This window comes from Seriola lalandi, unplaced genomic scaffold, assembly GCF_002814215.2.
Source record: "Seriola lalandi dorsalis isolate HSWRI2012SDOR001 ecotype SW California unplaced genomic scaffold, Sedor1 jcf7180002054954, whole genome shotgun sequence".
Classification (NCBI taxonomy): Eukaryota; Metazoa; Chordata; class Actinopteri; order Carangiformes; family Carangidae; genus Seriola; species Seriola lalandi.
Window position 1 is genome coordinate 7,503 of NW_019525505.1, and position 16,858 is coordinate 24,360.

General features: G+C 39.8%; 1 protein-coding gene across 1 annotated transcript; it reads right to left on the reverse strand.

The window, feature by feature from the left end:
• Window positions 1–8,453: 8,453 nt before the first annotated feature.
• On the reverse strand, window positions 8,454–16,744 carry ppp1r11 (protein phosphatase 1, regulatory (inhibitor) subunit 11). Its single transcript, XM_023394947.2, has 3 exons — window positions 16,438–16,744; window positions 15,235–15,343; window positions 8,454–13,631 (listed from the first exon to the last, which is right to left on the reverse strand). The coding sequence occupies exons 1-3, from the start codon at window positions 16,513–16,515 to the stop codon at window positions 13,447–13,449; spliced, it is 372 nt and encodes a 123-aa protein (XP_023250715.1). The 5' UTR covers window positions 16,516–16,744; the 3' UTR covers window positions 8,454–13,446.
• Window positions 16,745–16,858: the final 114 nt, after the last annotated feature.

Below are 16,858 nucleotides of genomic sequence, written 5' to 3' on the forward strand. Positions count from 1 at the left end.
ATCAAAGCTTTCTTCGCTGACAGGTTGGATTAGTGTTTTGTATAAACTAAAGTGAAATCCCAAAACCTCCCAAACCAAAATGTAAGCGCCTCATGAAGATGGATGAGCCACCACTAATGAGTTGCAGGTCCCTCGTCATGGACAGTTGTAGTGAGAGGAAAAGAAATTGCATATTTTGTCCACAAAGAATGTAATGAAAATGTGTATGAATTCTGAACAGGGTTTCTGCGATTGACTAACTTGTCTTTTTGGGGGGGTTTTTTGGTTTTTTTGTTGGTCTTTGTGGACCATTAGACATTTTGTAAATATATGTAACTAAGTAAGTACATTTAAGCAGTTACTGTAAGTACAATTTAGTGTTTCCATTTTGTGCTACTTTACATGTCTACTCCAGCACATGGATCAGACGCTACACTTACCAGAGTTAAACTGATAAATTAGCAATATATTGGCCAAAATGAACTTATTGCAGATATTTCCGTATCGGTGTATGTTAGCTGGTTTAAGGCCATTTAGAAACACAGTTTAATCACCATTTATCTAAGGTATCTGGTTTATGTCATCTTACAATCTATTCTGATCCTGTTACCATAGAAAAATGAGTGTGGCATTCTCTTAGTAGTGTGAAACCAGCTGCAGCCACAGACAGAGAATACAAGGATTCATCTGGGAGCCACAGATCATTAGTTTGATTTGCCTGAAGCATCTGAGCTCCCACTGGTTTTTTTAATTAACAGCTCACAGATTAATGTACCATCAGTGTCCATTATGTGGGGACAACCAACCACCAACCACCAAGACAGACTTTGACTGTGTTTTAGATAGAACAAACAGTCAGACTTCAGATAGACTGAGTCTTAATTCATCTGTTGCACAAAGCAGTTTAGTTCTTGACTCTCTTTAGTCAGACTGTGGTACAATAAATTCTGGGTAAATTAAGACTATTTTCAAGATTACTAAATGGCTGACCAAGGAACCACACACAAATGTTAGCATCTGAAATGCTGCTAATGAGCCATCACTAAACAGGAAAGCTGTGCACAGCACTACAGTGCAGGTCAGAGGAGAAGCAGGTGGATGCTTACAACAGATTGGGTAATAATTGTACCATTTATTTTTGTTTTGTCTTCTAAAAACAACCTGGAGGTTTGTTTCCAGCCCGTCTCGACGTCTGACTGCTCCCTTCTTGACCTGTTGGACTTGATCAGCTGTTTATTAAGAGACTTGTGTCTTTTCCACAGATGCTGAGAAGCTGCTGTATCAGACTGTGTCCAGGTGTTGGACATCACGACAGTGGGACAACACACAGAGAGACTGTTTCACTCCACCGCTGTGCTCTGCAGTGTGACTTAATAATTGTATTGCACATTCATTACAAACTCATACAAGTTGTACTTAAGTCACTTTATGTTCAACACTATTGATCTGCATTTTATAGATGTCTGTCCTCACTTGATCTTCATGTCATTACTATAGTGTGGACATTGATACCTGTTCAGAGTTTAGTATCAAAAAGTATATCACTACTGTAATTGGGTTCAGGAAAAATGGGGTCCAAGAAAGGTCAGGAAGTTCTTGTGAAATCAAAATAGAGACAGATTCACAGTATTTCGGGAAAACTATGGGGATACTTTTCTCATGATTCACCATAAGACAGTCGCCCTGTTCAGACCAGGTGATTCTGAGTGAGTGGAAATAATCAAATTTGAACCTAAAACAACTGAATACACAGCCTGAAGTAATAAAACCAAAAGCTGTGGTTAAATGAAAACATTGTAGGGGATAGGAATAAGCATTGTTTGAGGACAGAGGAGTCTTCAGGCGAGCGCAGAGGTTCAGACAATCCTTACTGCTACCAGAATATCACAGAATATCCCATGAAAGTCAGCTCTATAATACAGCAAACGGGAGACTCACACTCCCAGCAGCACCTGATATTTTCTCTGTTCAGACTCATGCTCACTCTCAGTGGAGTCAACTTTGAAAGAAAGTCAATCCTGACGTTTCTTTCGATTTTGTCTTTTGCCACCACCTTTGTCAGTGAAGGTACAGTCACATTACTACCCCCCCCCCCCCCCCTGCAAATATTCAACCCATCTTTAACTTTAACTAATGAAGCTTGTGCGACAGACAAATTGAAGCTTGCTCCTGTTCAACCTTGACCTGTGAATTCACACATCGTGGTTCTAGCAACTCGACACACTGAGTTTGGAAACACAGTGTGTCGAGTGAAAATCGGAATTTTTGAATCACCTGGCGCACACACAGTTCTACTGTATTAAAGCCATAAGATCTCCATAACCCAGCAGTGACCTCAAATTTTCATTCGTCAAAATAAGATTCTCAACATATTGAGAACGAGACTCTAATAGCCATGGCTGTGGCCTCAGCATTCGGCTGTGATGGTTGCTGTTTGCTCTCAACCATAAATCATATGTTCATCGTTTTGTACTATATATATTTTCACACATTGAACTTAAACAGACTAAAACGACAAGTTACCACATTCATTTCCATTGAGATTTCACAAACACGTACCCCTCAAGAACACAGTACTATGGTTGTTGTAGGAGGTATCTGCGTAGAGATTTTCACTATTGACACATTAATACCAGCAGCACATTTTAATGTGTTCTCTGTGCATACTTGTATTTTGCCTTATGTCATTTTCTGTGCAATGATTTTGTTTGTTTTACACTTTACTGTGGATATAGGCTACACTCTTTCACTACAAGTAACTTTTTACTTCCTGTCATACTTTCACTTTAAAGGCACAAAAATGGAGAGACAAAACATCCGATGTGGTTTTAGTGCACAGTGGCATGTTTTGCTGTCAACACTCTTGTATGTTGTATGACAATTTTTCTATTTGATGCGCTGATAATCCGTTTGTCAACAAAGAAATGGATTCTAGGTCATTATTATTGCTTATGTGTGTAACAGCCTGTTAGATGTGGAAGTCTGAGGCTGACAATATTGTAACCAAATACTTTAATTGAAATGTGATTGTCCATTTGTGAGCACATATACATAACATTAGAATAAAAACACATAACTGGTCAAAATTATAATCAAAACATTTTCAGTACACTCCTAAAGATAACACTGCCGCAAAGAAGTGAAAATGAGTGTGAGGTGGCAGACAGTGTGTAACCTCAGTGCAAATATTAAACTAAAAACTCGATTGACTGAATTTTTTTTTTTTCTAACCAAAAGGCCAAAACATTTTCTAGTTCCAGCTTGTCAGTAGTCCGTTTTGTTGTGATATTAACCTGAACAAATAATATGCAGATGACTCCTAGGGCTCTAGAAAACTGTCACAGGTTTTTTCTCCGTATTTTTTTAGTCATAGACCAAACAATCAAGAAAATAGCTGGCAGTCAATCATTACTTGCATTTTATTTTTATTGTTACTAATGAAATAAAATGTAAAAGGTCTTTTTCATGGTCATTTGAACAAGATGCCTGCACTGCTGTTATGAGAGCTTTTAATTTGTAATGAAATTAAAACCTCTCATAACAGCAGTGCATGACTTAAACTGGGTCATTGCACAGTGTCCTCATTATGATGGTGTCCTGAAAATGATTTCTCTGTAATGCTGTCAGTATTGAAATATTTTCAACCTTTGAAATTGTAATTGTATTTAATTGACACATGCACACAAATGGAGGTTTTGTTTGAATGTTAGCAGCTACAGACTTCCTTAGACAGAATGTAACTATCTTGTGTTTTTTTTCTATTCCACCAAATTTCTATTAACAGACGGAGTCCCAAGAAGAACTCTTTGTTGCCTTCTATTCATTGTTTGCTTATATGGAGCTTTTATTGCAGTGATATTAACGCTGACTATTTTTTTATGAGTAACCAGCACACCTAACAAGTGCTGGATCACTGTAGCTGAATGAACCCTGTCCTGCCTCCTTAAATAGATAAGGAGCACCAACACCTGTGGTGTAAGTATAGAGAAGAGTCTTGTGACCTGTTACTGTACATCTCATTTATGGCCACTTTGAACCAAACACTACGCTGAGGTTAAATGCTCCAACTGGCTCAATAAACTGATGTCCTTTTATCACACTGTCTGCGTGTCTTGGTTTTCATCTTCTACACATTATGTATGTTGATTATGGTGTGATGAGCCAATACAGTCTTAACATGGTGGTAGCTTAAAGGACCTCCCTGGTGTTTTTGCAGGTTGCATCCAGCTACATTTCAAAAATTAAATGAACAAACTGTTTTTTAAGTTTTACAACTAAAAAGTCAGAACAAGTAGAAGAGATACTGACTTTTTTGCATAAAAAGGAAATATAAGGACTTTTTGTGTGCGGGGGTCTCCAACATGTAACTCACAAGGTCACCTGTTTTAGAGTAGCTCACCCAAAGGTTCAGAGAATATAGTCTGTACAAACCGTGGATGTGTAATTCAAGGTTTAAGCAACATAACGTCACTCAGTAAATCTGCTCAAAATGAACTCAATCATGCAGTGATAGCAACTCTTCTCATAACAGAACAGATATAAACTAAACTTTTCCAACAAACAGGAAATATGTTGCCATAGATACAGTGAGTTAAACTGTGGGCTTCAACTTTAGTGCAACAACACATTACATTTTGTAAGATGAAGTGTAGTGAATGATCTATTTTAACTTCCTGTCTGTTATGAACCGTTGATGTAGTGACAACTGTCACTGATCACTGACTGAGGAGCTTCTTCTTTCTCTGATCTCTAATCAGATTTATGGAGGTTTATTTACTGTGGTTGTTTTCATGTCTGTGTTCAGGTCTGACTGAATCATGACTGATGTGAGTTCCAGATGTTTTGGGATATTGTTAGATAATCTTATTGATTGATTGTTTTGGAGATCACTTTGAGTGTTTTGATACAATATGTGAATAAATGTAACCAGTAATATAAGACATGAGGAGCTCTCAGAGGGAAAAAGGGTGGAGGCCCCTGGTTTGGAGCCATCGCACTGACATGCATATTGGCATTGCATTTACAATGTTAATTGGTGAAATTTAATGTATATTTAATATGTTGCAACCGTCCTCAGGGTTAGGAGGGTTGGGGTCAGTTGCAAGATCTGAATTCTTCCATTCAATGAATATAGTGAATGACAGTTGTATGTAATCATGTGTAAATGGTATGGGTAATTAGCAGACAGATGTGAGGTTAATATATATATATAATATATAACAGTTTGGTTGGTCTGGTCCAAATAGTCTCTGAGTGTCTGAGAGAAATGCACAAAGTGTTGCAACCGTCCCCGTCAGCAAGTGGTGACCCAACATTATGAAATGACTGAACTGCAGACTCATCTCCTTAAACCTCTGTGCTAAAACAAAGGAACAATGTCGTCCCTCTTTTGTTCTCCAGTTGTTTTCTGGTCATTCCACAGTAACATGAACTCGTGAATTCAATGAATAAAAGACAGACTCAGTCAAACCGCGGTCACTTTCTGGCAGCTCCTGGAATTTGAGCTGCTGGGCTTCATTTAACTTTAACTTTAATTGTATGCTTGAATACTGGCCTGGCCTCAGGTTCACAGTACGGTCATTGAATTAAACATAGATTAATATAGGATTATACACCATGTAGACACAGCATATATTTTACTTCTCGATCAGATTTTGACACTGGGACCTCTTTCAGAAAAGGATCCTTGACCTCAAGGTAGCAGAGCAGGACCCACCTGAAGGGAGCGATAATTCATTTGGCCATGTGGTGGCAGCGGAGCGAGCTACAACACAACACTGATTTCCTGTCACCTCATGCAGCTGATATTGACAGTGGCGATCATAGACTCTGGTGGGGCCACAGGCAAAGAAGCCCATTGAAGCCCATGGCAGATGCTACAATTAACGGATGTCACCTAAATGCCTCACATGCAGACTATGGGTAGACGCACATCATCATTTATAGTTGTCGCTGCAAAATGTGCCAATATGACGGGCATCAGGGGCCCCCTTTCCCCCTTGGTGGAAAGAAACAGAGATCACCATATGATTTTTTAGTATTTATGCTACACTGCACATATGAAATGGACTGACCCTCACTAAACCCAAAGTCCCGTAGATGAGAAGAAATATAAGATCTCTACTGGATCCAGGTCTGGGATCTGACTGGACCACTCCAGAAGGTGGATTTACTCTGATGTTTAGGGTCAATGTCTTGTACTGAGCTTCAGCAGGTGGACAGACACCGTGACATGATCCTGGAAGAGACCTTGATAAACTTGATGTGGAGCAGGTCTAAGTCCAGAGGCAGCAGAGATCCAGATCCTGATGCTCCCTCCACCCTGCTCCACCTGTGGGAGGATGTTTTCATGTCGACGTGCAGACACCTGTTTACTCCACACACAGAGCTGATGTCCTTCTACAGTCCAACCTCAGTCTCATCAGTCCATCGGTTTCCTGAGGTGTTGTGGAGAGTCAGTCTTCAGCTCAGTGATGCAGCGGCTTCCTCTGTGGTGTCCATGGCAACAGGACTCCATGCTCTATGATGTGTGTGTGGTGGACTCATGAACAGAGATGTGAACCAGCTCCAATGGTTCCTTTAAACGTCACGTCACTGAATCATCTCCATCTATAGACAGTCTGTGTGACTGATGAACATCCGAACTCTGTGACCCTTCCAGCTTCATGCTCATCACCTCTTCTTCATCCTCAGTCTCTGAGATCTTCACATCAGCTGATGTTTGTCTTTAGAAGTCAAAGTGTCTCTGACCCAAACCTCCAGTCTGGTCCCACTGACTGACTCCAGCTCTGATAACTCCTCCCTCCAGGCAGCTTCTGTTCATGTCATTGGTCGAGGGCTTCTCTGACTGTTTCCAGCTACACTGTGAATGTTTCAGCCATGTTTTCCACATGGACAAGAACAAGTAACACGTTATAATAACGCTCAGTCATAAGCCCTTAGTTAATGATGAACTAATCATTCTCAAAACATTGACACACATTTGTAGATGACCAGTAAGTGCTGTGCTAACATGTAACAAACGTGTTGTAAGTCATCTATAAACCTCTAGTAAATCATGAAACATGAGTGTTAAGAATCACTGATAGCTGATATTTCACTAATCTGTACGTGTATGGTAATGGTGTCTCTATACGCATTGGTTACTCAAATGATGACCAAATAATTAGTACATGATCAGTATGTCATTTGTTGAACTGTCTGTTCAAATTTAACACCAACACCTAATAATTCTGTCAACACTTTAGGGAGAATATATTCCCTTTAAGGCAGTACAGAGACCTATGAGACTGATCATGCTGACACCACAGTGTAGCATCTGCTGTTGTAGACAGGAGCTCACATCCAAAGAGATTACATTTTAACAGCAGAAGATAGAAACATCTACAAGGAATTTCATGTTTGTGCACGTGAGGTTGTAAGTTTTTTTTCTAGTTTCAGTTCATTTGGCATGCGCATGTCTTATCTTGGAACTACGTGGTTGCAATCAGTGTTGTTCTGCTGTGACTTACACATCCTTTGGTCATATTTGAACACTGTTAAAGAACAGATGCGACGACCGGTTTACACTTTAGATTAGGGGGCTGCAGAACGTTTCGTGGTTCGCGTGTCATTTATTACAGGGGAAGAACACTTTGTAGTTTGTTACTGCAGTGCTTCCTCAGGGCTGCAGGCCTGGGGGAGGGGACTGACATGGAGCCATTAGACCCTGTTCACCTACATGTGAGGAGCTTCACTGGCAGGTCAGTACTGTCACTTTATGATCAGAACCCTGGTGTCTGAGGGCCAGTCACTGTGTTTCCCTCTGAGCCAGCTGGTCAGCGTTAAACACACTGACTGTTAATCATGTAGAAATGTCTGCTCACTTCAACACAAGTCACTTAGTGCTCATTTAATAAAAGCTTGATCATAATCATTTTTTGTGCTTGTAATGGGCTAACTTACAAGTAATTAATGATACATCAACAAATTATATACTGATCATTTACTAATTATTTGTCCATCATTTGTCATCCTTTGATTAACCAATGTGTATAGACTTAAAAGTGATTCATAATATATCAACTAACCACTTATTGATCATTTACTAATTATTTGTTAGTGATTGTTTCGTGATTTACTAAAGGTTTATAGATGACCTACAACACATTTGTAACGTTAACACTGAACTTACTAATCATCTACTAATGTGTATCAGTGTTTTGGGAGTGATGGTTGATCAGTTCATCATTAGCTAAGAGCTTATAAATGACTTATGACTGAGCGTTATTATAAAGTGTTTACTATGATTTGTGTTATTAGTTCAAATAGATTGTGTTGGTTCATATCAAAGACATATTTATACAGAAATGGAGAAGATTCGCTGACTTCCTGTTGCCACCGTACATCCTTAACGCCACAGCAACTGCAGAGGTGTATGTGACTAACTAGTATCATACTCCCATGTAACATATGACACATATTTGTAAGGGCAGTTTAATCACAGTTCAAAACTTTAATTCACATTAAATCTGCTCTCATTATGCTTAATAGTATATACAGAACGGTGCATTACCAGTACAAGACCAATGTACATATGTAACAATGTCTATGTGTGTAGATAGTACAGAAAGGTGGTGGCATAAATGAATGTGGAATCCACAGTACTGTCACATATCAAAAATGGTCTAAAACTGAAGGGGAGGATTAGGAGGATGATGATGATGGAACCTGTATCAGGTGAGATTTGGTCATAGCTGAGACATGAGTACAAAGCCTGGGCCGGCAGTCATGCATCCTCTCATCTCCTGTCCTGCTCACCACATCGGTCAGGAAGGGACCCCCGTCTTTACAGCTTGACCCCACAGCGAAAAAAAAAAATTTCAGTCACTTTCACACAGCCACGAGCACGAGCTGTAGACATGCAGCTGAATCCAGCGGGAGCCTACGGGTGCTCCATCCGAGAGTTAAGTGAACGAGAGCTTATGCGTCCACACTGCTGCCGACAACTCAACCGTCCTCTGTCCTCGCCTCGCTCATTCATACGCAAAGAAACAACAATCGTTTTTATCTAATAGTCAGTAGAGCCAATGCAAACCAGCAGTGGATTAAAAATACCAGCACTCATTCTGTTAATGAGGGTTCACCAAATCCACTGCTGTCAGAAAAATCGAATGACAGAGCCATTTGTGATCAGTCACTGCAGCAAAATTGACAGTTGCAGTGTCGCAGAAATAATCAGAGGTCGGATACCGATACCTGCAAATTTCAGGGAAAACTTTCAAATGTGGATACAAATGCTAAACTTGGTACAGATGCTCCTTGGGTATTACTCTTTAGATAAACACATTAGATGATGGATGAAGATGGTCACCAATTCTGGCAAGGAAATGTTATTTTTTGCAAGAAGTTCATCCACTACCCACTATTTTCTCATATGAATAGTCCAAAATTAACAATGTAGAAGGTGAAATTTACTGTAAAAATGGATGTATAAATTGAATTATATTTCAGCAAAAATATCACTTACAAAAAAAAAAAAAAATTACTCATAAAAAAGCTTGTTAACTAGCCTACCGCCAGCGAGTTACCCTAGCGAGCTAATGTTAAGACAACTAAACAAGTAGACTGGTGACTCTTATAAAACCTTTGCTACATCTTTCATAATAAATGGTGTTTTATGCACTTTTTCACAATACATATTAGAAATTGTACAAATAAAGCTCTGAGGAAATGAGTTGTGAATTTGACTTTCTCATAGGACTGAAGTGCAAAATCATTGAAATCTGTCCCGTGGGTTAATTTTTCTGATAATAGTTTCCAATGACAGAAATGTCAGCCATCTTGAATTTTTGAAATTTCAAGTGGCTAATGGGATTTTTAAAGTTAATGGCCCCAGAGGGATAAACATACCAATTTTAGTGCTTGTATCCACATTTGAAAGATTATTGCAGTTTTCTGCTGCACTATAAGAAGCTCTAGGCGGGAAACAGATCACGACCCTAAACGGCCCCCATTCTTCATGTATGGTTTACACTAATCCAGGCACAGGTCATGTTAGCCTGATAAAGATGTCCAGCTAATTCTTATCCAGATAATTCAGTTCTTCCAACACAGGAGGAGCTTTTATTTTCTTTTATATTTTTAAATAAAATCAACAAGAACAGAATCAGCACAGGTGATTGGTCGTCGGGCTTCTAACTTGAGTCAGAATGATACAGATGTTTTAGTTTTTGTCAGTCAATGATGTGTCTGCACATTATCAAAATATATCAGCCTGTTTTTTTGTTTTTTTTTAAAATCAGTCTTGAAACTATGCGATGACTCTTACACCTCAGACTGTCAAAGCCTCTAATAAATACCAGCTGCTGAGAAGACCCTGAAACAAGAGATGGATTTGTAAGATGAAGTTTTGTGATTCCACTGTAATGATTTCATCTTACTGTATTATTAATACATATCTGTACATATGTTTATTGTGATTAAAGACAGATCTTGTTATTTCAATCATCCTGTTAATATTCTTTCTTTAAAGCTCCATATAGTCTAAAGGTCTGTGTCCATGTGTAGTGTGATTATAGATCAGGTCTAGCTTCTATATTAATACTGTGAAAGTATCAAAGCCTCAGTCCACAGAGAAATGCACACAGCCTGTATTCAGAAACTGAGCCTTAAAACCAGCCGTCAGGACTTCTGGAACTTTGTGATGTCACAACAAAGCAATCACCGCTCTCAGCCATGCCCCAAGCCACACCCACCTGGACCCACCCTTGCAGGATTTGGTTTCTGAGTGTTTATGTGAAATCTGCTATATTTTTTTATTTAATCACTCAGAAAACAGTCAGCCATTCAGAAGAGAGGTTCCAAGCCTCCTCTCTTCTGATTGGCTCACTGACCTGTTGTCACTAGAGCTCCAGAGAGAAGCCTGAGAGAGGAGATGTAAATCTACATTGAGATGGTTTTTGGTTCTTAAAACCACAAGTATATCTTCTTATGGATCAACACTTCAAATAAAACAAAAGAGAAGAGGAAAATTTGGAGCTTTAAAAACTATAGCTAAAGCAACAGCTGCTTTACTTCAGTTCCTCTTAAAGTCAACAAAGTTTCCTGGGGACAACTTTGTAAATTGGTATGATTATGGGAATCAAAGAGGATAAGAATATAGTTATAGTATATCTTCTTCTATATTTAAGAAAATCTCCATTCAAACTCCAGTTGTAATTATGAATACATTCTTTTATTATTAAAAATGTTCTCTTCGTATATAATGACTGTAATTCATATGTTGCACTTTTTTGCATGTTTAAACGTTTTCAGCTTTGAACTGAAGGATCCACATAAAATTTAGGTTAGCTTGAATCATGTCGTGTCTTCAGGGGCCATGTCTGAAGACAGGGGTTAAGTTATCCAGGTTATCATGGTGTTAACCAGCTAACTCTGTTCCTCAGATACAGTTAGAGCTAATTATCTAAAATAATAAATAAGGTTTGTGGTCAACGTCTTGTTGCTAAGACAGTGGTGTCAGATAAACTTGGTGAACAGGTTTAAAGAACTGAATAACGTGTTGCTTGTGTTGAAGCTAATTCATTAAGTTAGCCACACGTGAAGAACAGGGCCCAGGGCTGAACTGTGTGACACTGATCACTGAGGCCTGAGCGATTATACTGATGCTGCTAGAAGCCTGTGCAGCAATAACGTAATTAAGTCTATGTGAGAGGGAGATCTGCGTTGGTGTCCAGTCTTTAATCCACTCTCACATCCCGGTTTGTAGCGGCAAACAGACTGTGCTCAGGTGTTAGCAAGTTTAGAATTGAGACCAGCAAATAAATAAAATAAAATAAAAATCATTGTGCTGTATTATATACAATTAACTCTGCCACTTTTGTCAAAAGGAACAGACGCACGTTACGGCCTCTCTACCTCCACGTCCTCACAGCTCCCGGCTCACTGGATGCTGCGTTCCAGTGACGCTTCATTGTCCGACATGCTGCTGGGGAAAGTGCGACACGACGACGTTGGGAGTCTGAGCGAAGGCCTATCAACTCTGCAGCCACCTGACTGCGGCGGCATCGTGAGTTGAAGATGTTAACATTTGTTTCAGCGAATTCACGACAAATCACAGACACTTTGTTTCCACTGGTTTCCACTCATTTCACTGCGGGATGAGACTAAGCTCCTGCTGCTGGACACCTGAGGCTAGTTAGTTAGTTATAGTGTACTGGTGTTAGTCCATGCTATGGTAAAGGGTTAAACACTTACAGATTAGCTGGCACGTTATCATGTTTGTTTTAGCTGTTGACAGGGACAGAATTTTGAATTCAATTCAGTAAATAAGTAATCCATTTTTGACATGGTGACATCACTGTCACACAGTATGTTATTTGTTTCAGCTCATATTATCCACCATTTCTGTTTGTTACTAATGGATGGTAACGCAGGTGTAAGTGCAGGCTGATGACGTATTTTGTGTCAGAAATAAATATATAAATGAAATTCCTTAACAAAAAATGTTTTAGTTATTGTTCAAGTCGTTTAATCAGCAAAAATTTCCACTGAATTTATCCACTGGCGTCTGTTTTTGGACAAAAGACATTTGAAGATGTGAAAACTTATGATGGTTAATAAAGTTTTTCATTTCCTTTCCTGAAAACCAAAATATTCATAACGAAAAAAAATCGATAATAGAGCCAAACTGATTTTTGACTGTGTCAGTTTGTGGACGGACAGAAAATCATCTACATCTATACTGATAATTGATTATTGACACTAATTCTCACTGGTTCTGATGTCTGCAGTAAGAGTGATAGTAAACTGAATAAGTCATGTCACGTACGGACGCTGTGATGGACATTTTTCTCCATCTACTCCACGACCTGAGAAAATAATCAGCAGGTTAAACATCAGTTGCATTTCCAACAAGTCTGTGGGAGTGAACATGGCGTTCACTGTGATGGATTACAAACCTCAAACTCGCCTTCATAGCGTCGCGAAATGAATGGAAACCAGTGTCTGCCTGGAAAATATGGAACCATTTCAAATTGTACCATCCTACGCCCGCCGAGAGCTAATGCTAACTGGGTGTGGTTTGTAGTAAAAGGGCTAAAACATGCAAACAAAAAAAACACTGGTATGGCCCTTTAAATCTGATTATCATCACAGCATGTGTCATAGAGTTAAAAAGAAATGTAAAATGTGAACTTGCAGTTATCATTCCATGTTATGTTTGTTAGTTGGCGCAATACTGAGCATGCATTCAGCTGTTGAAAGGAGAGCAGGGTTTTCAATGAGGCTAATTCAATAAGAACAGCAGCACAGAGGCTGTTGTCCTGCTCCAGCAGCCGGGAGTTTGTGACTCATGACTAGAACGCAGCACCAGGCCTGTCTGTACCTCAGTGATGGACCTAAACTAAAACAAAGAGTGCAGCTTTGTAATGTGTCATTGTTGTGGCGGGAAACCACTCAGACCCCGCGATCGACCTGCGGTGCTCATTAGTGGGTGTGTGACCCTCCAGAGTTTGGGGGCACTGTGGTCCCCCCGGCCCCTCTCTGTCCGTGGCCTCTCCTGCCGTGGCCCAGGATGCAGTGAGCACTGCCGCAGCCCTCTTCATCATCGTCTCCCTCGCTCTCAGAGGATGACTCTCCAAACTGTCGGGGCTTCTCATAAACACAGCAGCCTGGAACACAACACGCATGGTTAGGGTTGATCTGGGTGATGCCTTCACTGACTCACTGTAAGCTTCTAGTTCTCAGTTAGAAATTAAAAATACAGCACGGCACCTTGTTCAAATAGGTCTGGCCAGAAATAGTAGCTAAAGGGAGTGTGTGGTAAAAATAGTTTTTCAGCCGCAGCAGAAGGATGAAGAGGCAGAATTGAATTAATAATGATTCATTCTGAGGAAACGGTTACAATTCTGATATACAAGTATTTACAATACAATAGAATAAAATTCATTGCCCAGATGAGGCAGGAAAAGTGTCTTGTCTCTCTCTCTCATGTGGTCCTAATCCACCATACAACTCCTTTATTTCCAATCTTAACTCATTTATGTTTGTCTTATATGATCATTCATCAGAAATGCCATGATTTAACAGTTTTAACGTTTCAACACAAATTGAAATTATTTGAATTGTCCATATGTTCACAGCTTTTACACACACACACACACACACACACACACACACACACACACACACACACACACATTTACAATGTGTGTATATCAACAGATACAGTAGAGTGTCAGTGTTGCAGAGATATATGAACCGTGGTGAAAGGACATTCTGAGCCATCGTAATATAAAGAGAAATATACTGATGATGTAAACACACATACATGGAGTCAGGCAAAGACACACAATACAGTCAATGTATCCTACATCACTTTATGTCATCTTCTGATTGGCTGATTTGCAGATGTGATATGTGGCAGCAGTCACATTTTAATGCTGAATTTGGATGTAGGCTGTCTTTGGTGTCCAAAGCTGTAAAACTGGTGTATGGAAAACTGAGACTGCCAACGTTAAGACTAACCAAACAACTCAATAAATAAATTAATATGCCATTAAATGCACTAAGAATAACATAAAAAATAAAGAGGCATTTATTAAGTAATAAAATGTGACATAAACTGATTCTGTATTTATTGATCTTTGTATTAATTAATTTATCCATTTATTTATTTCTCTTATTTATTTATGTATTCATTTTTATCTCCCCATTCATTTCCTGCAAACTTATATCTATATTTTCATTATGCATTTCTGCTTCATTATGCGAATGAAGGGGCTGTCATTCAAAGTGTGTCATGGGGGTCAACTTCTCGCCTATTGGTTGATCGACACCAGAGTGCACGGACTGTACATGCCTGTGGCGTGGCTCACAACAGAGATGGGAACCAGTCAGGACATCGTTAGATAACGGAGGCACTTAGCGAATCTATAGCTGAAAACAGGACTAGAAATAAACCTATTACATGGCTGGACTGTGGGTTTAAGGCCTGTATTTTTTTATATTATTGTTGGTGCATTTAATGGCACATTCATTTATTTCTTGAGTCTTTTACTTATTTATTTTTTCAGACTGGCAACCTGAGACCAAAATCATGTAATATTCAGGGGCCATTAGAACTGTGCATAAAAATGTGTGACGACCTATAAAACGAAAATATTTTAAAAGCAGGTCTAACTATTGAAGTCAATAATCCAGCCTGTGGTGAAGGAAAAGTATCCACTGCATCAATCACGCTTCAGTGTGTGCTGATGAGGAAGATGAACTCACATTTTGAAGACCTTCTTCCCAGGTGCTCATTGTCAACAGTGTCACTTGACCACTCCACCTTCTTCTCAGTCTTCCTCTTCCTCAGCTTGATTGTCAGGCTCCGTCCCTCCTGTAACATGTGACAGGTCTCTTGTGAGATGCTGGGTAGCAAATGCAAACTCGGCCCAGAGTCCTAACCCAACAAGAGCCGTCTCAGAGACTTTCTATGTGGAGTTTCCATGTTCTCTCTCATTGCCAGTGCTGCTAAAAGTAATGCATGGCATGTATCGTTCATGAACACGGATTGAGATTTTCCACACTGGTGAGCTCCAACCCTGATGTTGGGCTCACAGTCGGTCTTTAAGTTCATCCCAAAGGTGTTAGATGGATCGGGGTCAGGGACCTGTTGAGGTCGCTCAAGTTCTTCTGCACCAAACTAGGAAAACCATTTCTTTATGGAGCTGGCTTTGAAGATGCCAAACACAACTGACTGAAACCCATGACCAGAATAGTCATACATTCTGTCATTGTGTTACTTATGGATGGAATTATAGTGAAAATATTTTTTTCCCTTTTTACTGGGGACCTCATTGGACCCCATCATTGTTTCCTGGAGAATCAAGATTTCCCTTAATTTGAACTAAGGGGTATGAACCAAACCAGCAAAAATAGAACCAGACCAGATGCACACAGACTGGGGGGTCCACATATTCTCACTAAACACATTGATGCATTATTTTTTTACACTGCAATTAATTAATATTTCAGTGCACATTCAACTATTAATATTCGTATTACTAATGTATTTGGTAAGATAGTCTGGTTTTTATATCAGTACCATGCGGAAGACCTGAGTTTAATAGCTGGTGTGTGTCTAGGTCCAGAGCCACACCTGAACCCGTTGAAGGACCTACTCCAGAGAGCCCCAACACGGAGTTACATTTAATGCATAATGTTACATGGGAACATTTTGTACATATTCAGATATACGACTGCTGTAATCATAATACCTGACTAACATAGTAACGAGCACTGTCATATTAAAAGGAGCTTAACACGTTAGGCCTCATCCAGCTTCACACGGCCGGCTGAGAGCCGTGTTATTACTTCAGGATGATGACAGGCTGATGGCCTCGTTAATGCTGGACACGGCTCGGTAACGTACAGTAGCACCGGTTATGAAAATAATCAACACGTCTTCACGACGAGCTCTTCGTTATTTACCTGCTGGGGCGGCGGCGGCGTGCTAGTCTGAACAGTCTCCGTTATCGTCTCACTTGATGTCCCGGGAACCTCCGCCATCCCTGGAGCTGCTTTGCTAACGCTATCGTTAGCTAGCTTCAAGATGTTAAAAAAAATCCGGAGTTTCTGTAATATATAGCTGTATGCTTGCTACGATAGCTCACCTTGGCTCTTCAAATCACAACCTGTGTTAAAATTAAAGGTTGTTAACCTAACGATTGCGATGTGTTGCACACTTTAGTGGGATGTGGCCAACACAAAGTCAAGCTGCAAAATGAGTTGGTTTGTTAGCTGGACTCAAAACGGAAGTTTAATGTTTCCAGGTCAAAACGATAATCAGTTAGTGCGAATCACGGTGCCGCGCGAACAACAAAATCACGCCAAAACACTGTGGTATAGCATA

Excerpts from the sequence above, each read along its gene's own strand:
- ppp1r11 (XM_023394947.2), bottom strand. The coding sequence starts at position 16,515 with ATGGCGGAGGTTCCCGGGACATCAAGTGAGACGATAACGGAGACTGTT. Across the intron at positions 15,344-16,437 it reads CGCCGCCGCCGCCCCAGCAG|GAGGGACGGAGCCTGACAAT; the intron begins GTAAATAACGAA and ends CACATGTTACAG. Across the intron at positions 13,632-15,234 it reads GGGAAGAAGGTCTTCAAAAT|GCTGCTGTGTTTATGAGAAG; the intron begins GTGAGTTCATCT and ends GTTGTGTTCCAG.